This window comes from Rhodamnia argentea, chromosome 3, assembly GCF_020921035.1.
Source record: "Rhodamnia argentea isolate NSW1041297 chromosome 3, ASM2092103v1, whole genome shotgun sequence".
NCBI lineage: Eukaryota > Viridiplantae > Streptophyta > Magnoliopsida > Myrtales > Myrtaceae > Rhodamnia > Rhodamnia argentea.
In genome coordinates, this window is record NC_063152.1 from 4,557,935 (window position 1) to 4,584,439 (window position 26,505).

General features: G+C 40.6%; 5 protein-coding genes across 8 annotated transcripts; 1 reads left to right on the forward strand and 4 right to left on the reverse strand.

The window, feature by feature from the left end:
- Window positions 1–346: 346 nt before the first annotated feature.
- Window positions 347–1,741, reverse strand: LOC115725911 (probable F-box protein At4g22030). Its single transcript, XM_030655577.2, has one exon. It carries the CDS (start codon window positions 1,739–1,741, stop codon window positions 446–448), a length of 1,296 nt encoding a protein of 431 aa, XP_030511437.1. The 3' UTR covers window positions 347–445.
- Window positions 1,742–3,092: 1,351 nt separating this feature from the next.
- On the reverse strand, window positions 3,093–6,966 carry LOC115728969 (aminomethyltransferase, mitochondrial). Its single transcript, XM_030659375.2, has 4 exons — window positions 6,814–6,966; window positions 4,712–5,289; window positions 4,074–4,192; window positions 3,093–3,771 (listed from the first exon to the last, which is right to left on the reverse strand). Exons 2-4 carry the CDS (start codon window positions 5,270–5,272, stop codon window positions 3,225–3,227), a joined length of 1,227 nt encoding a protein of 408 aa, XP_030515235.1. The 5' UTR covers window positions 5,273–5,289; window positions 6,814–6,966; the 3' UTR covers window positions 3,093–3,224.
- Window positions 6,967–8,178: 1,212 nt separating this feature from the next.
- Window positions 8,179–10,861, forward strand: LOC115728973. 2 transcript variants are annotated; one of them, XM_030659380.2, is made up of 7 exons: window positions 8,179–8,426; window positions 9,007–9,286; window positions 9,385–9,504; window positions 9,588–9,746; window positions 9,924–10,096; window positions 10,187–10,292; window positions 10,668–10,861. In XM_030659380.2, exons 2-7 carry the CDS (start codon window positions 9,041–9,043, stop codon window positions 10,695–10,697), a joined length of 834 nt encoding a protein of 277 aa, XP_030515240.1. In that variant the 5' UTR covers window positions 8,179–8,426; window positions 9,007–9,040; the 3' UTR covers window positions 10,698–10,861. The 2 variants fall into 2 exon arrangements, with proteins under 2 accessions (XP_030515240.1, XP_048132607.1); XM_048276650.1 differs by lacking the exon at window positions 8,179–8,426 and adding an exon at window positions 8,534–8,595.
- Window positions 10,862–13,323: 2,462 nt separating this feature from the next.
- LOC115725909 (glucan endo-1,3-beta-glucosidase 1-like) lies at window positions 13,324–16,355 on the reverse strand. Of its 3 annotated transcripts, none has more exons than XM_030655574.2 (4): window positions 16,019–16,353; window positions 14,543–15,847; window positions 13,871–13,898; window positions 13,324–13,734 (listed from the first exon to the last, which is right to left on the reverse strand). In XM_030655574.2, the coding sequence occupies exons 1-4, from the start codon at window positions 16,044–16,046 to the stop codon at window positions 13,554–13,556; spliced, it is 1,542 nt and encodes a 513-aa protein (XP_030511434.1). In that variant the 5' UTR covers window positions 16,047–16,353; the 3' UTR covers window positions 13,324–13,553. The 3 variants fall into 3 exon arrangements, with proteins under 3 accessions (XP_030511434.1, XP_030511433.1, XP_030511435.1); XM_030655573.2 differs by having other exon boundaries at window positions 15,949–16,352; XM_030655575.2 differs by having other exon boundaries at window positions 13,496–13,734; window positions 14,539–15,847; window positions 15,949–16,355.
- A 1,892-nt stretch (window positions 16,356–18,247) lies between these two features.
- On the reverse strand, window positions 18,248–23,293 carry LOC115728971 (arogenate dehydratase/prephenate dehydratase 1, chloroplastic). Its single transcript, XM_048276204.1, has 11 exons — window positions 22,570–23,293; window positions 21,427–21,494; window positions 21,254–21,346; window positions 20,972–21,172; window positions 20,467–20,547; window positions 20,282–20,377; window positions 19,781–19,858; window positions 19,586–19,675; window positions 19,433–19,500; window positions 19,194–19,275; window positions 18,248–18,896 (listed from the first exon to the last, which is right to left on the reverse strand). Exons 1-11 carry the CDS (start codon window positions 22,874–22,876, stop codon window positions 18,840–18,842), a joined length of 1,221 nt encoding a protein of 406 aa, XP_048132161.1. The 5' UTR covers window positions 22,877–23,293; the 3' UTR covers window positions 18,248–18,839.
- Between the last annotated feature and the right edge of the window lie 3,212 nt (window positions 23,294–26,505).

Consider the following 26,505-nt stretch of genomic DNA (forward strand, 5'->3'; position numbering starts at 1 on the left):
CCACTACCCCTCGCCGGTGGCCGCAAGGGCTTCGCGGCCCTTGCACGGGGTTCGGCATCAACTTTTTTATTCAGTCGATATTTTAAGGAGTAAAATACACAGCTCTTTTACATTTTACGTGTAATGGTGGTGGACTCATCTTGTCTTACTAAAGCCTTCAGTACCAAATTTTGCTACCATAATATGAAACAAAAGCAATGTCCATTTGAAATTTATTGCCAAAGGCAAATTAAAAATTAAAAATATCAACAGGCCAATCAATTAATGGAATGGAATGTGGTTGTGAAAATCAGACCGGCATATGAATAAACTCTTTTATAATGTTCTTTTGGTGGGATTAATAGTTACAAAATATGCACCAAGAATTAAAGAATGAAGGAATCATGTTTTGAGCCAAATTGTACATGTCTTGTATGTACCCCTATCTATCTTTGTTCAAAGGAGTTCAGAAAAGCTTGCTTCCAAACTCATCCACGTCAGTCCCTTCTATACAAGAAGCCATTGATTTTCTTGCTAAATCTCGGAGCTCCAACAAGCTCTGCCCCAGCTTCATCGCCACCTTCATCTCGAACATCTCTCCGTTCTCTCTCTTGCTGTAGTCCTGCTCTTCGAGCGTCGCTTCGATCGTCTCTTCCATAAGCTCGAAGAATCCCGCGCCGTTTCTGTACATCTCCACCACCATACCGACTTGACCACCATGCTCGAAGCTGTTGATGATGGCCGCCATCGCACCGGCAATGGCTGCCACTGTCGTGGCTGTCGAGCCTCCAAAGGCCGAGCCAGCTGTGGCAATACCGGCTAGCAAAGGACCCGAAATCGCCAACATCTTATTCAATTTTAGCGCCAGATTCCCGAGCCTCAAGTAGTCTTGCTTATCTTTGCTCTTGAGGACTTGGATGATGGCTCTCATCTCCACTTCTAGGTCCTTGCTCCATCCGTTTTGCTCCCTGTTCTTGACGGTTTTCCGTCCTCGGGATTGACGGCGGTTGTTGGAAACCCTAGGCCACCATGCGGCAGGCTCAAATTTCGCTGGGAACTTCTCGATCATCGCTCCGAGCAGAGGCAGCGGATAAGCTCTATCAAGGGCCAGAACCTTCTCCATCGTCTCCTCCACGTCTGACTCAGTTGGAGATTGGAGCGCAAGCATAGATTGGATCTCGCTCCGGAGCTGCTTGAACAACCTAGAGGCCTTACGTTGCTCTTCGGCCAACTGCGAGGGCTGGATTTTGCTCATCACAAGCGACATCCCTGTGGCCGCTGTGAACAAGAGAGCGGAGCACACTCTCAAGGATGGAGCCGGTGCAGCTGCAGCCATCGCGGCCGTGGTGGAGGCAGTGAGAGTCATCATGTTGACCGAGTTCAACAGGAGCTTGTTCCAGTTGTCTCGCTGCTCGCCGATGTTATCATGCATCTCCACTCTATCCTCGACAGCCTCCAAGATTGCATAGAGCTTCACGATCGTTTCGACAGAAGGAATAGGCGATAGGCGCGGCTCCAAAACCCTATCTTTCTGGACGGCGTCCATCTGTAGCGGCTCTGCAAAGGCATAGCCATTCCTGGTGCTCAATTCCTCAACTAGCTTCTTTGCGATCGCAGCGCTAGGAGGATCACCAAGGCCGAGTTTCGAGGGCTTTGGGACTTGGATCGAAGCGGTGATCGTTCTCTTCGAAGAACGACCCGAAGAGAAAGAAGAAGAGGAGGAGGAAGAGACTAAGAGAGAGGAAGCTTGTAAAGCAGCCATTAAGGGTCGCTGTTAATCTTTTGGGGTGATGATTTTGAGAGGATTGCTTGAGGGTTGGAGTGGTTTTGGTTATGGAGGTTGGAGATTCATTTGGGTGGCGTATTTATACATGCGAAGGACGTGATGTAAAATGAAGAGGTCGTAGGTTTTGAAAATTTGACTGTAGAACGCAAGGTGTTGACTCAGCCCATGAGGCTGACCTTTTCCAATTCTCTGATTTTGTACATTTCAAGCAACAAGATTCTGCGTAAATTTAAAAGGCAAAAACATTGTTACATCACGTCTATATATGTGAAATACGTCATTACATATGTTTTCATAGTAACACAAGAAATTTTTTTTTTTTATGCATATGAGTTGGAAATCCTAAAACTTATCATGAAAGTACAACTAGTCCTAAAACTTTCAAAAAGTACAAGAAATCCTAAAACTTGTCAAATTAGTGAAATCATGTCCTTCAATTAACTGTACTTCTTGAAATTTTTAGGATTTGGTTGCACTTTCATGACAATGTTTAGAACTTGATTGTACCTTTTAAAAGTTTTATGATTCGATTGCTCTTTCAGGTCAAATTTTAGGACTTGATTGTAAAAATTTTAGGACTCAATTGTATTTTCATGAAAAGTTTTAGGTTTTACGGCACACTTATTCCGATCTTTTAATTCCGATTACATAATTGACATGTTACACGAATACGACATATTGCGAGTGAACATTCAAATAATTGAGTCATATTCAATTTCGAGATCGACAATTTGTCACGTTATTTCTTATACTAATTTTGAGATTTTGGGTTAGCGTGTCCATTAGTTTTGGGCAATACTTATGAAAGATCACTTTCGCATGAAACAGAAGGTGTCCTACTCTAGGACATGAATGGTAGCATTACATGGACAACATACAGGAGGTGGATGACTACCTTCGATGATTAAAAAAGTGTTACCATATGCTCAAAATTTCATGATAAAATTATTGATTTAGTTTTGATTTGAGTAAATCTTAAGATTAATTTGGTCAAATAGAATGAATTTAGGAAAGCGTTTACTATTGCCTGGCGACCATTTCTAGAAACGGGTTTTCTCGGGTTCACGTAAGGATCGGATTTGGGTCGGGTCTGTTTTCAATGTGGCATTGGTCAGTCTTTTTGGCTTGAGTACATTACTTTGGCGTTCAAGTCGACTAGCATTTCGGGAATTTGACTTTTTGCTTCTTCCTCAACTTTTGCCTGCTTTGCTTGAAAATGTCAAAGAGGCCGAATGAAGTTAATCTTATTAGTTGAATAAGGCGACGAAAATTCCCGGCAAAAAAAAAAAAAAACTGCAGAAACCACATCATTCGACCCTCATATGAATCAAGTATGAACATGAAGATTATCATTGACTGCAACTGTCAATGTCAAGTTATTCAAAGCATATAAAAAACAGAGAGAGAACATCAGGAAGAACAGAAAAAAGTCCATGGGGGCTCATGCACCATCCAACAACTAAGATGGCTTGTAATACTTTGTGGGGACAAACGGCATTTTCGTGACGACGCCATCGTAGGCCTTTCCTCGGACCAGGATCTTAACCTTGGTCCCAGCTTTGTGTGACCCGGATTTCACGTACCCCATGGCTATGTTCTTCTTCAAGCAAGGGCTAAACCCTCCGCTCGTGACTTCGCCGATGTTTGCTCCCTTGTCGTTCTGGATCTCGCTGTGACTTCTGGCAGGCGGGCCTGAAGAGATGAATCCGGCACGCCTGATCTTCGGACCCTCTTCGAGCTGCTTGAGGATTTTCTCGGCTCCGAGGAATCCGCCTTCAGCCCTCCTCCTCTTCCCAATGGCCCATGTCAGTCCCGCTTCCACCGGAGTTATGTGCTGTTCCATATCGTTGCCATATAAACAAAGTCCAGCTTCGAGACGGAGACTGTCCCGAGCACCTAAGCCGGTCAACCTCACCTTCCCTTCTGACTTCTCCAGGATCGCTTTGGCCAGATCCACGGCATGCTCTGAAGGGACTGAGATTTCAAATCCATCTTCACCTGTGTAACTGCAAATTACAGAAAACCATTCAATAGGCTTTCATGCTAGTTGGATGAGGATACGGAAGTGGCATAAAAATGAAAAGAACCAGAACTGTCACTCTAGCCAACTAATTAAATTTGGATCATTTTCTTTGCTCATTTGTGAGGAAAATACAATTATAGAAGGACAAGAGAGGCCCTTCACAAGGCATATGATCTTTCAGGACTAAATGTAGGAGGACAAGCTGATAGCAGTGATACAAGAATAATGATAATTTCCATGAAGTAAAACGCAATAAAAGGATCGACTGAGAAAATTTTCTTTTACCCTGTTCTGGTGAGAAAGCAGGAAGCACCGTTGATATCAATGATGCGGAAGTCGCTGAAATAAATCTTGCTCAAGTCCTCTTTTGTGAGGTGCTGGAGAGCTGGGGCAGCAAGAGGACCCTATACCAAAGAAGAAAGGAGGACTCATAGTTATGTCTCTGGAATAGACACTTGGACCACTTAAACTTCCCTTTCTAAATCAAGCTGTTTTTGGAATTCAGAAATCCTGACAGATAGGCTATAGAGAAAAGAACAGTCCCCCAGTTACAATCGAGTCTAGAATAGTTTCTTTTATAAACTGCAGCACGTGACCTTCCATTTGTCCCTCCATATTTTATGAATGCAATCCGAAGTATCAACTATTAATAAGAAGATAAATAAACAAAGCAAGGCCTGATTACTCGAAAAACGATACTTTCAGAGTTTTTCGATCTTATGCTAAACCAAGCTTTTGATTCTAGTATCATTAGTGTCAGTTTTGATGAAAAGGATAAGGATAGGTTGATAAGACAATCTCCTTGGCCCATTTCTGAGTACAAAAATATAACCATCTATTTAAGAATAAAGACAAGTAGTGAAAACCACATGTCCGCCCAAAAACTGTGAAATTAGGAGAAAGATGTGTTCAGTAAGATCAACCTGGAGAGCAAGAAGAGATCTTTCATCATGAATGTGCCACGAAACATCGCCGCCTTTGGCCTTGAAAGCCTTCATATGCTCCTCGATATGGGCCAAGTCCTTATCCCTACACCCCGCATTCACCACAAGGTATATATGATCGTCCTTGACTTTGGTGATCACAGAGTCATCAATTGCCCCTCCTTTCTCATTAGTAAACACAGACAGTGTCCCTGTGCCGGGAGCTAGTGTAGCAACGTCGGCAATGACCAGCTTTTCAAGGAAAGGAATGCAATCCTTCCCTTTAAGGCTAAGGCCACACATATGAGAGACATCAAAGAGGCTACCATTTTCTCTGCAGTTCACTGTGGAGTCCATAATTGAGTCTTTGTATTGAATGGGCATGCTCCACCCAGCAAAAGGCACCATTTTTGCCCCATGAGCGACATGGAAGTCATAAAGCACTGTCTTCTTGAGATCAGCTTCACTTGCGAAGCATCGACGTGCTACAGCCTTCTTATCAGCCTGTGCAAGGCGGCGACTGATTGACTGGCCAAGCTGCCACAAACCTCCTCCTCTCATGTTTAGATGAGAAAATTCTGGTAAAAAATAGAGGACGTTACAAGTAAGATATCCGATGAAGATAAGGACATTGGACAAGGAGATTTGTCTCTGAGCGATATTAATAACCCCGTAAAAGAAAGAAGATACATGCATGTTTCCTAGTTTGAGTGGTTTCCTAGTTTGAGTTGTTGCCTAGTTTAAGTAGATTTCCTAAAAGGAGTTTCCTCATTTGGATGCAAATGTCGTACATATAAGAAGAGAGTCTTCTTCGTGATGCATCTAAGAGGAGTTTTTGGTGTTCAAGCGAATAAATATTGTTATAAGATTTGTGGATTCCTTAGTGAGATCAAGAAATAGTTTACGAGTAATTTGTGAGGGGCTAAACACTATTTGAGTTATTTGAAGTGATTAGGGATTGGGAAACATGGAGAGCATTTAAGTGTGGTTATAATATACCTTGATCTATTGTGGCATCGTATACTGCTCTCTCTGTGGAGTAGATCCCACCAATCAAACCACGTAAATCTGGTGTTTGATTTATTTCCTTCTTCTGTTTACTATTGTGTTCAATCGCAACATTAAGCCTGGGCCTACTATCCTTTCTAGGCTGATAATTGAGCAAACATGAAATGGAGATTGTTTGCTCTTCACTCAGAATCCTTTCCATGTCAGAAAATGGCAAAATTTAAGTTTTTTTTTTCCCCTATCTCGCCTCAGTTCCCATTCTCCAAGCAACAGCTTTAATTGGATCAGGACAAGTCATGATGGGCATTGGTTTGGCAAGTGTATATAGTGACTTGAATATTTCAGCAAGAGGATGAAGTGATGCATCATCAAAACAATAAAACGAGGAAAGAAAAGCACAGTCTTTGACATAGATTTTCCATGTTTGCACGAGTAACTCTATAAGCAGCTCAAGCATTTCATGAAAGTTTAATCTGGCGCTATATTCCTCTAGGAAACTGGCAGCATTTAGTCTTGTAAAATGTCATATGTACTACATCACAACCCAGACATAACATACAACAAAAGAACAAATAATAGATGTATATCACCTCAGGCTGTCATTAAATGTAATGTCACAAGATAAGACAATGGTCATCAGCCGTCTAAATCTTAGAAGTTCATTTCGAGCAGAACAACCATATTGCCCAAAGAAACTCACAAAAAAAAATGTAAGAGCTTCAGATTCAATGAGAAACACAATCAACCCATCCAATAATAGAGGATGCCTTGACTCACCAACAACAAATCAAAATAGATATGACTTTCATATTGCACAGACATACACCTCATGGTCTCAAAACTGGTAGAGGAAACTCTGAATATCATTCCATTCTCAACAAAATGACATTCATTTTCAGCAAAAGAACAAAATGACATTCAGATCCTATCAAAAAGCCACTTCCCCAGGACAAGAAAGAACGTGTCCCACGGAGAGGATTTGATTTCCATACAGAAAGCAGCATCCTTTCACCAAAAGTTGATCAAAAAGAGCAAACCCAATTCATCTCTCAGACATTTAAGCGAATACCTTACATACAGAGAGAGGGACTTACCCGAGAAGACGCCCTGCTTCTTGACGAAAGACAACCAAATCTCAGAGAGCCCAGATGGGCATCAACGCTCGAGGTTGGTGATAGAAAAAAAGAAAGTCCTTTATGGGCGCTTCATATGGAAGAGCGCCGAGATAACGATGTGGTGGATAATTAACAAAGGGCAGGTTTTTTATTTTCTTCTTTGTCTTTTTGGGTTGGTGAGCGACAGTGCGCAGTGGGTGGAGGAGGGTTCCTCTGCCCAAATCAAAACCCATCGTTACTGAGTGGTGGTCGCAACGGGAGCAGCCCCATCTCATTTCCTCGGTGTTCCTGTGTTGCTCAGTCCTATGATGTCACCGTGTTCTTCAAGCATCGATGGTCCAGAAATTAGGGACGGTCGGTACTCGGTACCATTCGGTTCCACCCCGAATCGAACCTGAGAGACTGGTTTTCAATTTGCAGAATCGGGGACGGACTGGAGATGTTAGTAATGGGACTAGACAGGTCGGTCCGGTTCGGCTTCCGAACGATTCAATGAAACTAGTTACGTATGCTTGAAACACATATTATAGGTGACGAGTCACGGATCAGACAATTTTCAGATTCGAAATGTCATGATGTCGCAAAATAATTTGAGACGTGTTACGATTATAGGTGACGGGTCACGGATCGGACAATTTCCATATTCGAAATTTGAAATCTTAGAATTGATTTTTACTTTTTGGAACTAGAAACCAACCTTATTGATCTTGAAATTGGCTAGTACTTCTGTTCGTTTTTTTTTTTTTTTTGGGTATCATTTTACCATATATAAACACATAAAAATAATTTTTTTTCTGTATGATGATAATATGTCAAATATATTCAATTTTCACTATTGTCTGTTAAAAAAAAAGTTTAAAAAAACTATTTAAAATAAGTGACGATCCAATTTTGTTCTAGGTTCTACTTTGAAATCCACATTTCATGTTTCGGGTTCTTGAGTAGAATCGGATAATCTAGGGTATAGAACCAGCAATCGAACCAATCAAGTTCGGTTCCCAAATTTTGGAACGGGAATCGAATGGAACCCCTTGTGAACAGGCTTCGAATTCCCAAGTTGAACCAGCTCGGTTACTCCTCCTAGCTATAATGCTTATATAGATAGTTATTATCATGAGTCTAAACGAAAGGGTTTATTGAAAATTGAAATTGTCCTTAAAAAAGAAAAGAAAAAAACATGATTTAACCACAATTTCTTGGCCCTACTTTTGCACATTGGTTTTCCACCTTTGCCTTATTAGATTTTAGGAACATAGCACAACGACGGCGCCGTTTTTCTCCCCTCAAACTAACGGTAGAAGAAGAGAGGACAAAACCGACGAGAGTCCCCCCACGTTAATTTTCATGGCGGCCACGATTTTGTCAAAGGAAAAGTCTGAGAATTTGAGGGAGAATCCGCAAGAATCTCCAGAGCCATGCAAATAATTGGTGGCCGAGAACAGATTCTTTCCCAAGATCTTTGATTAGTTATTGGGTCCATCCGCTCGAATACTCCTCATCTCGCCTCTCGTTTGGATGCTGCTGCTCGCGGGGGAAAGACGCAGTTTCTCTTTCCATTTCCCATGTGACGAGCTCGTCTCGTTGCTGACGAGGTGGGTAGCCCTGCGGATCAGTTTTTCGCCGCTGATTCGCGTGTTCGATTGATGGGTCATTTCGAGTTTCCTGGTTCATTGGTAGAATCGCTAGAATCAAACATGTTTTGTGGTGTTTGGTTGCTTTTATCGTGAATGATGTGTTTTTGCGTCGAGGGGACCAATCATGGCGTCGTCAATTAGGAGGCAAGCTTGTACGTGCTGATGCAACTGCATCTGTGTTGTTTCTAGATGCAAATTTAGGTGGAAGGAACATAAGAGTGTGAATTTCTAGTCTATCTTCACTTGAATACTGGCGTTTAACAGTGAAAAGAGAGGAGACAAGAAGCATTGGAGTTTCCATTTGCTGATATCGAATCATGTGAATGTTTTTCTTTCGTTTTTCGGGCGACGAATTTTTCTACAATCACGGTTTTTAGTTCTTGATTGCTAAATTTTAATAGGTCAGGGCAATTTCCAAATATGTTAGCAAATTCCATTATGGATTTGTAGATTCTTTTCTGGGCATGAAGAAAGTCAAGTCCTTATCTGTCCATGTTGCTGAACTTTGGTCTTGTTGATTGTTCAAATTGCTCGTTAGGTTTGCAGTCATTTGTTTTGGGATGGAATCCTGAATGAAGAATTATCATGGTACAACCATGCTTACTGTAACGGGCGGTGTTAGCAATTATCAGGCACTTCCAAAGAATCCGGTTCTGCACGAGACTGTTTCATGCAGAGCTAACCATGTGATTTGCTCCAATAAAACTGCAGTTTTCGTTCCTGTGAGAAGTTCTAGTAATGTTTTGAATTCTTCCTTTTCCGACAAAGGATGCACTCAACTTCAGACTTTTCACCATGTGGCTTCGAAGAGATGGCTAGTATGCATGTTCTCCATCCCGAGTTCTAATTTGTTTTGTAATATCTCGATTTAGTTCTTTCTGGTGCTAAAGGTTGCGCAATTGCTGTGATGCTACAGTGCCGACTGGGTGACTCCAGTTCGTTTGATGATGAATATCGTTCATCCCGAAACATAGCTATCAGTCTCTTTAGGAGGTACAGGAATGCTGTTGATCGTGGAGGAGGTCACAACTTAAAAGTATATTTAGTAGTTTGCTGAATCTTTCATCGGTGAGCTTGAGTTATTGTCTGTTCTAAGTCAAAACCTTTTCCCTGTATCAGGAGTTCATCAATGCTGGGGTAAATGCATATGCACTCGGCTGCACCGAAGAAGGATTGAGGGATGAACTTACCGATATGAAGGAATCCGGTGTCGAGATTGAAGCAATGCAAGCTTATGGTGGAAACACCACTTTAAAATCTAAAATCATATCTGAGGAGGTAATAATTACTGATTAGAACCTGTAAACTTCATGAACTTAATAATAATAATAACCGGATTCCACTGTTCTAGGTGACTTTTTGGGCTTTTTAATGATCCTGTTCTTAGTTCATTCCCTTTCCAACATTTGTATGTTCGACTGTTTTAAGATGTCCACTGGTGTTTATTATCTGCAGATTGATGAGTGTATACTGTGGTTGAGCATCATATTCATTACCATCTTGTGCACGCCACAGCCAACAGTTGTCAGATGGTCATCTACCCCGCCAGTGTCGGAAGAAATACTACTCCAATGGAAAGGATTCTGTGCTCTCATAGCAAATGCGTATTATATAAGGGGAATGGCATGGTGAGCTTTTGCTTTCTTGTCCTCGCATGCCACCTCTTAGTTTTGGAATCTCATGTTGATGGCGGTTTTCAACTCTATGATTAAATTAAGGCTTCCAGTGAAAACTCTTCAACTGGAGCAGATGGCTGTGATGGGCCGTTCAGAAGAGCCGTCGGTAGTGGCTAGCCGAATGCGTCTAGTGTTTAGTACGCTAGAGGTCAGCTCCTACTCTACTGCAATTTTTCCCATTTCTGCGCAAATGTTCACAGAATGCATCGTCTGAAGTTTAAAGGACTGAAACACAGTGGATATCTTCTCATATCCTTCCACTACATGCAATCTCCATGCATTTTTCCTCGTGAATGATACATTGACTGACGTGACCTGATTGTATTAGATGCTAAACCAGGGAGATAATTGACATGAAGAATAGATTGACACCCTGCTTTCGACCATTATACACTAAACTCCTTCACTGGCCATTTGATTTCCCTGTTTTTGTTCAAGTTCTATGACAACGATGGATTTTCAGTTGATATATGCATCTATTTGATGTGTTTCTGCTGGTGAGATTATTTATTGGCCTATGCAGGTAGTGAGTCCACAGTGGCCAAGAGTCTAAGTGCTCCTTACTGAGGTGCAAGCACATCATCCCTTGTAAGAACTGTGTAGATTAGAAGTTCCATAATGTTCAGTGACCCAGAAATTTTCACTAGTCTTAGTACATAGTAATGTGTGTAATAATTATGTAAATCTGTGAATATGTTTGCTCAAACATTCGGTCTAGGCCCTGCCATCGTTCTTTTTAGCTCATACAAAGGTTCAGATTACCTTCGCAGTGAGAAAGATATCAGTTCTCATTTCTACATCACTTATTTGCCTTCTGCATTTGCACTGGCACTTGAAAATGATCGGAGTGATGCTTGTCTTTGTATGACCAAATAGACGAATTTGGTAAAAACTGTCATGGTCTTAATGTGGACACCGCCTTTGCCACCATTGAACTCACCGCCCATGCCTCCACCTGCTCCGAAACCACTGCCTTCACCACATCCCTCCCCTGAATCTCCCCCTTGTCCACTGCCGCCACCTCCTCTAGTACCACCAATGAATCCTCCCATGCCAAAGCCTCCACCAAAACCACTCCCATGACTGTACCCTCCGGTGGAAACTCCGTCCCCACCACCCCCACCACCCCCACCTCCACCACCGGCTCCCCCTCCATTAGTACCTGAAGTAAGCCCAGCGTCGAAGCCACTTCCTTGACCAAACCCTTCACCAGAGCCACTGCTGCCATATGCTCCACCTCCACCACCGCCGGCACCACCTCCACCTCCAGCGCCACTGCCAATTCCACTTCCAATACCACCACCAGCACCAAACCCACTTCCATGGCCAAAACCTCCATCAGAGCTACCTTCTTCACCTCCAACACCTGCACCACCCCCGCATCCTCTTCCATCTCCACTGCCCTTACCTGCCCTGTCCCTGTCCCTGCCCCTGCCCCTGCCCCTCCTCCATAACCTTCTCCATGTCCTTACGCGCCATTTCCTCCACCACCGTCTCCTCCACTGCCGCTGCCTCCATATCCGGCACTACCATTCACATTACCTCCCTTGCCAAAACCCTCACCGCCTGGCAAAGAAACTTCCACAACTCCACCAACCCCTAAACGAGCAGTTCTTATCGTCATCTTCCTTGTCGACCATAAGCTTCCTACCGCTTGATCGACGACAAAAGCTATTCTAATCAGTTTCTATGGCAATGTCATGGTCGACAGTACTCGTGGAAGCAATGACAATGGAAAGAAGAAGAGCGAGGAGAAGAGCTCTGTTAAATCTGTTCATGGTTCTTAACAGCTTGAGAGCTTCACCGAGTCAAGCCAAACTTACTTGGCCTTGTTGAACCCAAGCCTCTCAGCTCTTAATATATAAGCAGCTAGAAATGGAATCTGCTGTTTAGACAAATTGCGATGGTCCATGTCCATTACTTTCAAAGGGAAATCGGTGGAGTAGACATACAAGCCAGGGACGGTCCAATATATGCCCTCCCAGTTCTCAACCACGTCACACACACACAGAGAATCCCTCAATCCCTTCATTTTCCTTAATCAGTTATTTGTGGGAAGAAGTCTTTTATGGGTTTAAGTTTTAACATTTCATTCATGAAACCAGTTGAGTTTCTCTAGTTAAATACAGTATAGTCCTTTTGTCGGATCTACATCAATTGACTTTTATATTAAATTTGGAACGATTTCACGAAAAGAAAAACAAAGAACTTAGAATATACAAAAGATATGTCGTTCCCGGATGGATCCCACTGTCTCTCGTGTTCTTTTTCTTACTGTCTCCACCATAGGTGAGGTCAGCAGCAATCAAACTTCACAGTCTCTTCTTTTTTAGTTATTTTATAAAAAATTTGTTATTTTTTGTCGGAAAGTTGACTTTTCTCGAATCTCCTTGTATGTATCTTCCATAGTTTTGCCATCTTGCCACTGGCTTAAATGAACTAAAATTGGTCAATAAACATGCGACCCTACTAGTAAAGGGATTTGGAGAGAGTACGGAACGCTAGTATCACAGCTGCGAGATTTGACTCCCACGCTAAAGTCTTAAGTGGGGAGAGTTAAATTGTTGCTGAACTAAAATTGCTAGCCTCTTTGTAAAATCACCAGTCTTTTCTCTTGCGATTTCAAATTGGTACTCATGGGAAATGCCATCTCGAGACAAAACTCTTTTGCTTTTGGTATGTAGCAAAACATTATTATACATGTAAATATAGTGGCTATCTTGCTTCCTCATTTTGTCTGTACTACTTTTTCCCATGTTGCTTTCTTTTTTTGTTTTTAACTTAGCTTAGGTGACCATATAGGGCTTTGATAAGGATAAGGTTCAACTACTCCCACTCTAGTTGAGGCAAGAAAATGGGTATCAAGTTTCACTTTCAAGCATATCAAATATGGAGTACAGCCACTCTCCCTGCATGATTGAGATTTTTGAGAATTAAAGAACAAGTTCTCACTGATTTCTCAGATTTTGTCCCAAAGAGAGAACGTACCATACAAAATGAAGTACTCGTTCCTTGCTTTTGAGTTTTTAATTTCAGTCATCAACTTTATAGTCTCGAGCAGCAATATCTCAAGCTGTGCAACGCATAACACACAGAACAGAGTTTTACCGTTATGATTCGACTTGAAAGAAAGAGCCAGAGTGTCCAAGCATCAAATAGAAAGAAACAGCCATGGTAAGTTCAGAGGAAAATGATCCCAAAATTCCATATTACAAAAGAACAAACTTGTTACATAATGTACATAGAAGGGAGCATTCAGAATCCTCAAACACTGATCTACAACCTATTTCCGCCATCACTTTTCGTCAAATTGGGGGCGAATGCTTAAAAGAATCTGATCTGAATCGGGGGGAATTAACGAATGAATGAATCTCATCCAACCAAAGAACCATGGTCATTGGTCTGTAACTTAGCGCGGCATCAACATAGGAATCGAAAAGAAAAGGGAGAAATGTGTGGCTAAAAGAAGTTGAAATGCCCTCACCAATGCAACTACCCTGCCACTTCTCGAGGTGATGAGTCCTAATCTGTTGGCTGCACCACTTGGCTCGGTTGAATTTGCCTGCCCTGTGTTATTGCTTTCCTTCTTGCTGCACCCAAAGTAGAAGGATGCTAATCAAGAAATCTTCTAAGTCTTAACACATTCTATGAGTACATAAATGAGGTTTACCAACACGTCTTTATAAACACAAGAAAAGAAAGTACTGGAGAAATGGCCTTTCTCACCTTCCAGGAAAGGCACAGTCTCCATGACCTGAATGAAACAACAAAATCATCAGATGAGCTCTAGAAATTTTCAGAAGCACAGAGAAGATAACACAAACAGGAAAATAAGTTTTCTTATTAAGATCTTGTGAATGCTTATTTTATAATTACAAGCATCACCCACGAAATGAGGCATCCCTACTAAGTTTATCGTCACTTAGGAGTCTTCCAGCTCAACCCAGATTAGGAAGATAAGAATCATCACAGGGACTAGGTAAACGGTTAAATGACAGATTGAGAAGTTTGGTTGACCAATAGTACTCACTAGTCTATTATCCTAAGACCAATCCGGTTCAAAGATTAGAGCTTAGGAAATGTTCATTCACAAGGAAGTCCAAATGCCCAACTTCAAGAGCTACTACTACTTCACAAATCCTTTAGTTACAGTGACCACTAGGAAGGAAGTGCACTCTTAGGAGAAAACGAGCTCGAGCTCGAGAGGGGAAAATTCATCCAATTTAGTCATACTTCTTACTAAGAGAAGAGGCATTGCTCGATAATAGGGAAAAGCATTCCACCCTTATGCCAATGAAGTCACAGCCCCTTATAAGCATGGCCAAGCAGGGCATGACACAAATCAAATATCTATGCAGTTCAAGAAAGCAACATGGAAAAAGAAAGAATGATGCCTACTGGGGTCAGTAGTGGTGATCATAGCAGCACCCTTGAAATCACAAGACTCGGAAACCTTCCCTTCCTTCTGGTAATAACTATCAAATGCATATGAAGCATGGCTTTTCACATTGTTTGGCTTATAACAACTCTCTCCTGGCTGAATCTCTGTGCAATTTGCCTGCCCCGGACCACACGCCCAATCCAGTGCTGCTTGCAATGTCCTTGAATCTACACCGTCCATTGCAATACAGTAAGTCTGGTTGGTAGTATCATTGGCCAAAAAGCCCCCGGTTTCTGATACGTGCAGCAAGTAAACCGGCGTCAAGTTCCCATTAAACAACCCCCAATTGGCTTCAGATATTGGAGGTGATCTAAGATCCTCGTTGAACAACTCATATATGTACACATTGGATGTGGTCTCCGGGTGCAGAGGAGTACCAGTTTTATCAAGTACATGTTTGATCAAATTTGAATTGTAAGTATCTGCATAATCAATGGTTGCATAAGGCTCCTTTGAATCACCCTTTGAAGGCCATCCTGTCTCAGTCACGAGAACCTTGACATCCGTAATGTTAAAATTCTTCATTGAAAAATAGGCAGCATCAATCATCGCATCGAGCACATTAGTATAATGAAGCAAAGTGTTGGGATCAACCATTTCTTTGGATGGAGCTATTGGCTTGAAGAGCGAATTATCAAGAGGAACTACACCTTTATTCTCCATGAACACATAGTAAGGGTACAAATTCATCATCAAAGGCGAGCTGGTCCTAGACAAGAACTGCAACAGAGGGACTATCTCTGAACTAAGGCTCTGGTTAAAGAAAGCTTGAGAAGGTGGGAATGTGTCAAGAATCAGAGACGCAGCATGTGGGGTCGAAATCTTAATTTCATTATGCAAATTTGCAGCTACCAAAGCACTGTAAAGCAATTCAATTGCAGGCACAAGAATGGGAGCATAAGAGGGTACGGTGGTCAAGACTTCATCCCCAACTGCAATGCCTGTAATTAGGGTTTTCGGGTAGTACGCAACAACGTTTCGGCTAATCCAAGCTACAGCCGTGGCATTCGAGGACCCAATTGCAAGAAGCTGGTTATTGGGAACACTGATGGTCACCCGAATTTTACTGCGAGCCAGAGCTTTGAGAATGTCCGGGCTCGCATCGTAGAGACGTACGTGGGCGATCTTCTGCACTTGGAGAAACGACACCAACGCTTCTGGGGAGACAAGATTCGAAACTTCCGTGCCTACGTTCAACCCGACAAAGGGTTCGTCTTTCGGGTCCTGGGTCTGCTTAATTTGTGCGGCTGGAGATGACCCAGCTGCAGAAGCAATTTAAAGATAAACGAAGAAAGAGATCCAGTTAAAAAAATTTAATCCTCCGTGGGTTCCTTGAATTCCTCACGCTCAAGTGTCCTGTTACCTGGGATCCCGTAGCAGAGAAAGAAGACGGCCGTGAAGAAAACGGAAACCATCCCAAAGCTCGCCATTACGGAAATGCGGTTGCGCGCGCTTCTTCATCGTCCAGTTCAGCTTCAGCTGCTGACAGCGGCATTACATCGAACGGTGGTGGGGGTAATAAGGGGACCGCGAGAGAGAGGACAAGAGTTGCAGAAGTTCATTCGGTCTTGAATGCCGAATCTGGGTTTGGTTCAACTGAGGAGAGAGAGCTGGAGTTAGATGTTGAGTTTCGGCATAGTTTAAGGATAACGACAGTCAATAGCAGCATGCATTTAAGGAAATCCCAGCAGCAACTTCTGGACTTCAAACGAGCGATGCAATGCAAAGCTGTCGACCGAGAAAAGGGAAGGACAACGGACATACAACGATTGGAATTTAGATGGAAACGTGGGCGACTTTTGGTTTGTGGCGATCTTCGGTCGGAAATGTCGCTTTTTCCCCCACCAACCATTTGAAGGTGAAAAGTCCATTTAGCCCCTTCTATTTTGTCAAATGTCAATTCGTTTCTCAAAAAAGTTATTATCGACTCATTTATTTTTTTAAAAATGTTATCTATTATTTTTAAAAGAATATTTTTCAAATTTTTCGTTTTTCAGGAAATAAATAGACTGTATCCGTTAGCAAATTCTCAAAGTTGACTTATGTATCTAATTTAGTTAATAAATGAAAAGAGTGAGCTTGATCTCACTTTTTGACTCTCCCAAAACCATTTCGAAATAAATGTATACAAAAGTTAATTACACCAAAAATCTTGAACTTCCAACCAAAAAAAAAAAATCTTGGACTGGTATAATCGTAATGTATTTATCCTCAAGTAACTTAGGTGTCACAAAAATAATTTCTAAAGGGATATTCCTGTGCCACATCTATCCCAAACTACCTATGCCCCATCTATCCCAAATTACCTGTGTCACAACTAATTTCGTGTCAAAAAAAATCTAAAACTTGTGCACTATCGACAAATTTACCCTTCGTTAGCCGTCGTCTGCATCCTCGGTCAAATTGGTGAAGTGAAAACACGTGTAACTAACGACTTAAACGATTGGGGCGTGACGTGGAGATTCAATATAAACGGATCTCTCAAACAATGTCATTTTAGGGAGCTAGATTTGAAGAAAATGAATTGAGGTTGGGAAATCTATTTAGAGCTCCTCGTGTCTTGAAGAGCCACTAAAATCCCTGATTGTGCCTCAATTTTGCCCTAAGATTTTGGTGGAGAGAGAGAGAGAGAGAGAGGGGATCTAATTTTTCCATAATTCTCGATCTCGATTCATTTTCTTCAAATTTGTCTTTCCAAAACGACATCAGCTTCTTATGTTGTATTTCCACATCGGATCCAAGTCGCATACCGTCATACCGACCATTCAAGTTGTTTGCCACGTGTGTTTACACATATCCAATTTATCGAGGGCATTCAACTGCAGTTAACGGATGATAAATTTATTATAAGTGTACCAACTTGATTATTTTTCGTGATACGAAAATTAGCTTGGGATAAACGTGACACGAACATACCAAATAGAAATTTCTTGTGATATAAAAACTAATTTAGAGTAAACGTAGCACATGTGTACCGGATTGAGATTTTTTCTAACACAAAAATCAATTCACATATATACCGGTTTAAAATTTTTGGTATTATTAACCCGAATAATAATATCATAAAAACAACACGGTCGATGCACATCTCTTATAACTTCTCATTTCTTCCACTTTCTCATGCAACATTACAACATTCATTTTTAATCACATTTTTATTTAGACATACCATTTTACCGTATCAATTTAGGGCTTGGTTGCTACTTGCTAGTATTAATTCTCTGTTTTCTTAGGACATAACACTGTACATTGACAGACGACACGATCAAAAGCACGTGAGATGCACATGACTCGCAAATGAAATGCATTACCTTCCCAGCCATCCCGTCCCGCCGACTTGCGCATCACGTTTCTTTACCTTGTTCAACCACACAATCAGATCACGGAACTGACAAACCCGTCCCGCTTGCCATTCAAATACACCCAAATGTATTCTCAAATCATTCGAGTAAAACTTCGGCATCCCTACTAAGTGCTACTAGACTCGATCTGGGAAACAGTAACCGATCACTACGATGATCATCCTGGTCAGGAACTAGTAACTGTCTACGGAAATAATCACATGCAAGAGCAAAATAGTGTACATCAAATCCTGCAATATTTCTGGCCTAAAAGAAACCCTGCAACATTTTAGCTTTTCCAGCAACCATTCAGCAATGATCAATTTTCAATCATGTAGAGCTCATATTCATAATTCTATTGTTGGCAACCCAAACAATAGATACATTAATTTTTTGAAAACTGAAGAAACAATCAATCTTTTCTTCATTTGGTAATTCAAGAGTACAGTAAACACATTCTTACCGAGTCGCTCCAACCGAGTCGCCACAAATGAACTGCTTGAATAATGCAATAGTCAAAATCAAGAGAGCTTCAGAAAATGAACGTTAAGAAAATGCTATGGACTGATGATGGCGGCGTTGCTAGACAATGCAAGTTTATTTGCATCTAAACAATAGACACGATGCCCGATGAGGCATCATAGAATGATTTAATCTCGGGCCTTTTGGTGACGCCTGCAAATCTTGATAACATGAAACTTGCCGTCATGAAGAGGATCAAAGAATTGACGAAGAATGATCCTAACAAGGAAAGCTCCTACCAACAATAACTCTATATAAGAATGGCAAATGCTGTCTTTAGACCCCTGCTTCTGGAGTACAGATGTGCACAGATGGACAGGTAGAATCGGCAACAAAATGCGGGTTTTATGTTCAGAATGTGAATCTTCATTCAGGTACTCAAAGAAACTGTCTATGGAATAATATCCGATGGATAGCAGCCAAGGACACGGAGGAAACCGGCAAATTCCTGCAAACAATTCGGGCAAACAGAAAAAGAAGATTACATTTCTTGTACTTTCTAGTATGAATTTGCCAGTGCTCCGCATACACATTAAAGAAGAATGAGAGTGAGAGAGAGCTGATTATGGCTAAACCATTGAACCTCAATACACCCTCAGATCGGGAAGTAAGCTGAAAAACTGGATGCAGCAAAGAATAAGACAATGGATTGCTTCATAGGAATTGATACTATAATACAATTTAAACTCTGGGGAAGATCAAATTCCCAAAATACCGATCTCTAGTAAGTTGTGAAACAACAAACCTGCAGATGTCCCAAGGCATGTTGGGCCCGGGGGTCTGCCATGGACGCTTCAAAGTCAATGTAGAAAAGGTAGTCAAAGTACCTGCCATGTTCAATATCAAATAGTCAAATGACAAAGCATGAAAGTTGTAATAAACTCAGCATCCCCCAAAAGTGGAAGACAAACCCTAATCTTTCAGATACCAGAAATTGGATTATCGCTATCTAGTGGAAAACCAGATGATAATGAGACCACTCACTTGGCACTGCCTTTATTTGAGTCATCCACAACCCGCAATGGACGCTTTCTCTGAGGACGGCTCTCTATCTGAAATTTCAGTGGAGAATGTAATGGAAAAATGTCCCCTCTGGTGCTACAAGCAAAGGCCAAAATCGACCATAGTAGGACGTACCTTTGTCAAATTAATGTCCCTAAGAGCAAAAACTGCAAGGGCTTTAAATAGTACACCAGGACCTTCCTCAAGAGTGAAAACAATGCTTGTCTGATGGCAAGATGTAAGAAAATGGTAAAAAAGGAAAAGAAGAAAGCATTGTTGATGGTGGTATCAATAGAAGTACGTCAAAATATCATTGCAGCAATGTAATACCTTAAAGGGTCTGTCATTTCCTGGGATGATAGGCTCTCTAGCAAGTATAAGGAAACGGGTGATGTTATCATCATCATCCTGATAAATGTTAAGTGGAAACAAGCCCAATCAAGTACGATAATGAGAAAGACAAATGCAAAAGAAACACGTACTACACAAACCTCAAGACTAATGCCATGCACAAGGAGCAGAGTATGGTAGTTTTACATATACATTGATGATTGATGCATGATGGATGTGCATAAGGAATGTATTAAAGGGTTTAATATATGCTAGTAAGAGTGTGGGATAATTCTTGCATATCTCAACGCTGGTGCGTTAAAACTTCTGGGCTGCATTGTTATCTTGGAGATTTCTAGTAATAAATGCACAATCACAGTGAGTTGCTGCGGAAAATATTCAAAAACAGACTGACTAATATTCTTAACAGGTGATTCACTATGGCATATGCACCGACCAGTGCAAACTCCTCTATATTCCCTGAAAAAAAAAAGGCATTACCTGGATTTTTTCAGCAAGAATGTCGAGTCCGTAAATCTCTGCTGCTCTTGAACTTGCAACAGCTCCAGCTTCTCTTAGACCATTTGAGGCGACAATCTATTCGGATATTTTTGTGTGGAATCATAATAACATCAGTAATTTAGCATGACGTCAAAAGGAGACACGTGACTTTTCAGCACTGTTACCTGAGCAGCACCGGCAGTGTCTTCAGTACTGACTCTGACGACACCTAACTCCATTAGTGTCATCTCACATTGAGCCAGAGCCTGAAAGAAATAAATTACACGTTAGATTCGAGAATAATAGGATCATGTACATTTTCATGAAGAGTACGTAATGTCCAATGCAGTCGGTAGCATCAGATAGAATTATAGTAAATACCAGCATATGAGATGCTTAAGTCAAGTAACTAGGATTGGCAGCTAGCTCCTATTTCTAGTCAGCAACCAAAAGGTCATGATTGAACAGAAGGTTGTAATAACAGCACAGAAACCTACAACTGAAAAGATAGTTTAATAGTTTCATCACAATTGATTTCTGATCGTATCTATTGGTCACAGTTTTATAGTTTTGTCATAATCAGTTGAAATAATTACTCATATCCTGTACACAAGCAGGTCATAGAGTTAAACAGCCTTCCTTTTAAGGAACCAGGGAAAAGGAGAAGGAGAAAATGGGAAAAAAAATGACCTGTGGGTGGCTCAAAACCCGTTTAAGATCCTCTTTTCTTGTGCCAGGCAAACCCAATAAGCAGTGATTAACTTGTAATTGCACCTCCCCCACTATATGCAATCTATGACGAAGAAGCAAGTCATAGTTACGGTGGATGCTTCCACCTACAGAGTTCTCGATAGGTAGGACTGCCTTGTCAACTAGCCACAACTCAACTGCCTGAAAGAAAGCACTTAACCATATTTAGGTTTGGTTGTGCATAATTAGCAATTGAGCCTAAACTGTAGCAGTATCTTAAACCTTGAATGCAGCTTCAAATTCATCACATGGTACTGTCTCACACTTTGGATATGCTTTTAGAGCAGCAGCCTCACTATATGCTCCTGGTACACCCTGCATTGATGACATCATAGTTCATAAATACAGCATTCTGAAAATATGATGGGAAGAATAAGTGAAAGCTGGTTCTGTACCTGATAAGCAACTCGCACTTTTGAACCATCATTGGAATTAGAATAAAGGTCCAGCGCAGACAGTGGTTCTGCCATTTATGCATGTGACCAAATTTATGAAATCGTCGAAAAGACACAGGAGAGAGCTGGAAATTTAATAACAAAACAATTAATCTTAATTTAATCAACTTACCGACATTATAACAGCCAAATGTATATTGTTAGGTTCCAATGGCAGGCTACTTGATTTGGTAAGTGATCAATAATGTTTGGTTAAGCACAATAAAATGGTCTCCAAGAATCTTGAATATGCATCTGAAAAGATTTTCTTACCTTTTTCCCCATTAGTTGTTGGAATGGAGAGATTTGCAGATGGGACCAAATCTAGATCCCTTCCAACAATTTATTCCGTAATAAAAAGTCATTTATGGCCATTAACTCGTAAATAACCTATCTCAGAACCGCAAAGCTTTAGCAGCACTAACACGCTAACTCTTTTTTTTTCTTCTAATCAATCAAGTTTGCATAGGTAAACGCCTACTCCAAATACAATCAAAATTAGTTCACTTAAGAATCTCCTATACCTACTACTTCTTACAGGACGCATCATTATCCCCTCCAATTAAGTCATGTAGTTCAGACTCAAGGGTGCGATTCCCAATCTGAAACAACTCGCATTTTCCCTTTGATCAAGAACTTCTCAACTAAATGCATCAGCATCTATTAAGGCAAATGTGACTACCATGAATTCCATCCACATACTCTCGAGAAAGAATTCGTTTCTTTCATTTTCACATCCATCGGGTGTATTATCCATTCAATCATCACCTTCTCCATAGCAAAACCAGTTAAACCATAACAGATCCAACAACACCCAAAATGAAAGACCCCAAGCATCACATAACAAATCCCAAAGTCAATCTGCATTCCCCATCAAAAGTCCTATACTCTGCAAGCTAATTCAATTCAAAACGCAGTCAAGAAAAGATCAATCTTGTCCAATCCCAAATTGGGGCTAATCTTCAAGCAGACATTGATGAATAAATTCTCCCTCATTTTGCATAGACTCTCAAAAGCTTCCAAATTACATTAACTATAACTAAATACAAGGAACTCACACTCACCAGCACAAAATAGAAAAATGGAAGAATTAAAACTACTCACTTGGAAGAAGATTCAAGTCCTTGTGAAACACCTTGGCCTCCTCTTGCTGGGTCCTTTCAATAGCCCCAGACGACTCCAACCCAGAAGTTTGAGGCTTCTCATCCTCAACAGGAGTGATAGCTCTCTGAGCCAAGACTCCAACACTCAGGCACTCCCATTTCCTAGGCCTCTCCGAATCCCCGTTGACACTCAAATTCAGAGCAAACCCACAAGTCCTAGCCCCCAAATCTGAGCAACCCACTTGAAGCTGCGCCGTCTTCGCACAGACCCAGATGGGCAGCGCCCCCTTCGAAGCCATCGACACCATTCAATTCGCACAACCGCGCAAATGCGCAACCATGTGCTGGTGGGTTTGGTGGGACATTGCCGACGGAAGGGAATCAAGAAATGGTGGTGAGGCTATGGACCCCACGGCGGGTGTAGGTGTACGTGATCATCAACCAGCGCGAAAGAATTCCCTTCGCAAATGTGTGCGCAAAACTGCGGCTGCTGATTGGGAAACGGAAGCAGAAGTCTTGCGGGGGGAAGGGGATCTCGTGTGTTTCTTTTATTAATCAGAACTTCTTGGAGAGAACAAAGGAGGGTAGGTGAGCGGAATGTTGGCTACACGTTTCCTCGGAATGCATAGAAGGATAGATGGAGACGGAGCAAGTTTTTGTGCTTGTGTGACGCTTTCTGGGCTACAATAATAAGAACCAGTGAGAGAGAGAGAGAGAGAGAAGAGAGAGAGAAGTTGAGCTCTTACTTCTCTGTCTGGGGGTTTGCACATGTCCAAGCTAAATTCCTATTTTTTTTTTTTTTTTTTTTTGGAAAACCTTTAATTTTGTTTTTGAGTTTGAAGCTTATCCATAAAAGAAGAAGCTTGGAGACTTTTTCTATTTGCCAAATATAGACAACTTCCAATTTTTGCAAACAAGTTATGTTATGTCTGTTCGAAGGAAAATCATTTTCACAAGATCGTTCTTCGATATTTGGATGACATAAAATTAATTGTTGTATGGAAAATAACTTTCATGAACCGAAAATAATATGCTTAAATTGGGAGAAAACGGTTTCTCTTTCTAACAAGAAGGAAATCATTTTCCCTATATTATACAAAAAATAATGATTTTCATTAAAAATGAATTACATGAAAAAAAAATATTGTATTTTATCATGAATTTTGAGTGAAACAAACGCGACCTAAATTGATGACCAACATTTTTGTCGATAAATCTATGATTATAAGAGGGATGGTTTTGGTGAGGGACTATTTATGCAATGGACTAATCTTGAAAGGGGAGATCATTATGAATTACCACAATTCATACATTACTATTAACCCCCTTGCTCTATTTGCAAATTCATGGACTTTTAATGTCAATCTAGAGTCTATTAATAGCTTCTTTAAGTACTCTAGTTACACTTTTAGAGGCTCAAAATCCCATTTTTGGTCATCTTTGTCCCACTCCCAACCCTTTATGTCCTACCCTCTTTTTTTTTGCTCAATATTGAATGAGTAATCCCATAAAAAAGGAAGGTATATTTTGTAATATCACTATCAATTATTCTTAAATCTTAGCCCGATAGATTTAGATACGGTATAATATTTAATATTAAACTTAAGATAAGCTTAAGCATAGAAATCAAGTGTTCCTTTGCATCAATACATTTTTTAACTCCACTATGAATTAAAATGTTTATGACTAAATCCATGTAAATCTCTTAAAATGTGCACTTCTGGCAAGTATAATGTATGCTTCCGACAAGTTTGGAAATAAAAATACGGACCTTTCCCAACCCTGGTAAATGACTAAATCAGGTTATTAGGTGAGTTAATTAGAATTAAGGCAACATTTAGGTAAGGGGAGTTAGGTTAGCATGTGCTCTAAATTCCAAATTGAGGGTCTAAGTCACTTGTTCAAAAAGGGATTTCCATCCTTTTGCTGTTGCCCACGCAATTAAGGAACCAACCGAGCTAAGCCAAGCATCGAAGAACTCATCCAACTAATTTTCTGCATTTAAACTTGACAATGACATTTTTTTTTATGAATATTTAAATGATCACTGGGAGAAAGTTTGTTGATGTAAATGTCTGTGCTGATGCCTGGTGATGACTTGTTCAAAGGCTGGTTTGTCAAATGAATTTGTATAAAAATACACCATCTGATTTTTATTTATTTTTTGAAAGTAGTCATTGTGTTGGATTTCACATGCAATTTATAATGTCATTAGTAGATCATTAGTTTTCAAGAATGCATCGGAAGCTAAATGTCTACATTTGATCCAACATGACCTCCATTAAAATGTCCATTTTTGTATGTGGTTAGTGAGGGAAATTTCATCTAGCTAGTATGGTGCACGGAGGCGAGGATGTGGAGTGGGGTTAAGGATACGGGGTCGGGGTCGGGGTCGGGGGCATTGTCCTGTTTTATTATCGTTCCTACTCAATCGAGATTGCGAAGACACCCAAATTAAAAATATGTAATTTTTTTTGTTTCTAGTGAACACTTCAATCAGCTCGTACACTTTCAAATTATAAGTACAGGAGAAACACGGATTTCCCCCCTTCCTTGGTTGAGACCCTCCTATCAAATATGCCAACAACCATTGACTAAGATGTGCTCTAGAATTTCATGGCAAGATTGACACGATTTTATTTCCTTGACTGGATTTGCCATAATTGCTAATTATACAGCACCTAACAATGGGAACTTCAAGACAAGCACTCGATTAGCCTTCCCCTTTTTGGGCATGTTTTGAAGTAATCTTTTAATGATTTTGCGATTGTTGTTATAGATTCTAGATGTTTTCACAGGTTATATCGTTATTCGTAATTCAATTATTATTATTATTATTTACTTTGAGTATCTTCTTCCGACAAACCACAGGAACGGACCCGGTAATAAAAGAATGCTAAGAAATTGAGGAGGGAGGAAATGATTGTAAATAAAATAAGAAATTTTGATACTCTGCAGTAGACACACTTTTGAAATGATGAGGAGTTATAAAAATGATATTGGAACAAGGAAGAGAGTGAAAGGAGCAAATGTAATAAATAGGAAAAAAATTATTCTAAATCTATTGCACTTTTATCAATTCAATTTTAAACCTTTTTCATTTTTTTCAATTAAGTCCTATTGGTTGAAATCGCTGACGTGGACGCCGATCATCCGGTGTGACACGGCCGGCATTGACGTGGATAATTTTTAAGGTTTTTAAAAATTATATTAAATGTTTAGTGTTCTTTCTTTTTCCTTTTTTTTACCTCTATTTTTTCTTCTTGGTGGCCAGCGAGGGTCGTCGAGCCCTCATCGGCTACAACCACTGAGAAAGAAACTAAAAGGAAAGAAAAAATTATAAAAAATTATAAAAAATATTGAACTATTATTAAAAATCGCATGCGCCAATGCTTGCCATGCCATGTTGCAAAGCCGGTGTCTATATCAACGATTTTTGGTCAATAGGACTCAATTGGCAAAAAGTGTATGACTCAATTGACGAAAGTGCAAAAGATTAATGATTGAATTGGTAAAATGCATTAGGTTTAGAACTTTTTGAACAATTTTTCTTAATAAATGGATGTTGGGGGGAGATATAAAAGTGGTCATATTGCCAACTATGACAAAATGGCTAAAGAAATTTGCAAAACCCTAAGACTGCTCCATTTACAATAGCTTATACACACATTGTAAGTTGCAATTTTTCCTGAGCTAGGAGTCTTGGGAGTTAAGTTTGACTCACTCATACGTTCAAATTTGTATGACATGAAAGTTCTTCAGCAACTTTGAAAGCATGATGGTCAAGACATCAATTGATACAATTGAGGGAAAATTGTAAAGTTGAAGCTCTCAAAAGGACGCAAACCCCCAAACAAAAATTCAACAACCCTCCTGCTCCTTGAGAGAAGCTTCCTAACAGAGAAGTTAGGTTTTAACACGTCAATGATAAGTTGAA

Coding starts and splice junctions, on each gene's coding strand:
- LOC115725911 (XM_030655577.2), bottom strand. CDS start 1,741: ATGGCTGCTTTACAAGCTTCCTCTCTCTTAGTCTCTTCCTCCTCCTCT.
- LOC115728969 (XM_030659375.2), bottom strand. CDS start 5,272: ATGAGAGGAGGAGGTTTGTGGCAGCTTGGCCAGTCAATCAGTCGCCGC. Junction 4,193..4,711: donor GATCTCTTCTTGCTCTCCAG/GTTGATCTTACT, acceptor TCTTTGGTATAG/GGTCCTCTTGCTGCCCCAGC. Junction 3,772..4,073: donor TGCTTTCTCACCAGAACAGG/GTAAAAGAAAAT, acceptor TGTAATTTGCAG/TTACACAGGTGAAGATGGAT.
- LOC115728973 (XM_030659380.2), top strand. CDS start 9,041: ATGAAGAATTATCATGGTACAACCATGCTTACTGTAACGGGCGGTGTT. Junction 10,097..10,186: donor TATATAAGGGGAATGGCATG/GTGAGCTTTTGC, acceptor GATTAAATTAAG/GCTTCCAGTGAAAACTCTTC. Junction 10,293..10,667: donor TAGTGTTTAGTACGCTAGAG/GTCAGCTCCTAC, acceptor TGGCCTATGCAG/GTAGTGAGTCCACAGTGGCC.
- LOC115725909 (XM_030655573.2), bottom strand. CDS start 16,015: ATGGCGAGCTTTGGGATGGTTTCCGTTTTCTTCACGGCCGTCTTCTTT. Junction 15,848..15,948: donor TCTCTGCTACGGGATCCCAG/GTAACAGGACAC, acceptor TTGCTTCTGCAG/CTGGGTCATCTCCAGCCGCA. Junction 13,899..14,542: donor GATCACCACTACTGACCCCA/GTAGGCATCATT, acceptor TGTTTCATTCAG/GTCATGGAGACTGTGCCTTT.
- LOC115728971 (XM_048276204.1), bottom strand. CDS start 22,876: ATGGTGTCGATGGCTTCGAAGGGGGCGCTGCCCATCTGGGTCTGTGCG. Junction 21,495..22,569: donor GGACTTGAATCTTCTTCCAA/GTGAGTAGTTTT, acceptor CATAAATGGCAG/AACCACTGTCTGCGCTGGAC. Junction 21,347..21,426: donor AAGTGCGAGTTGCTTATCAG/GTACAGAACCAG, acceptor TCATCAATGCAG/GGTGTACCAGGAGCATATAG.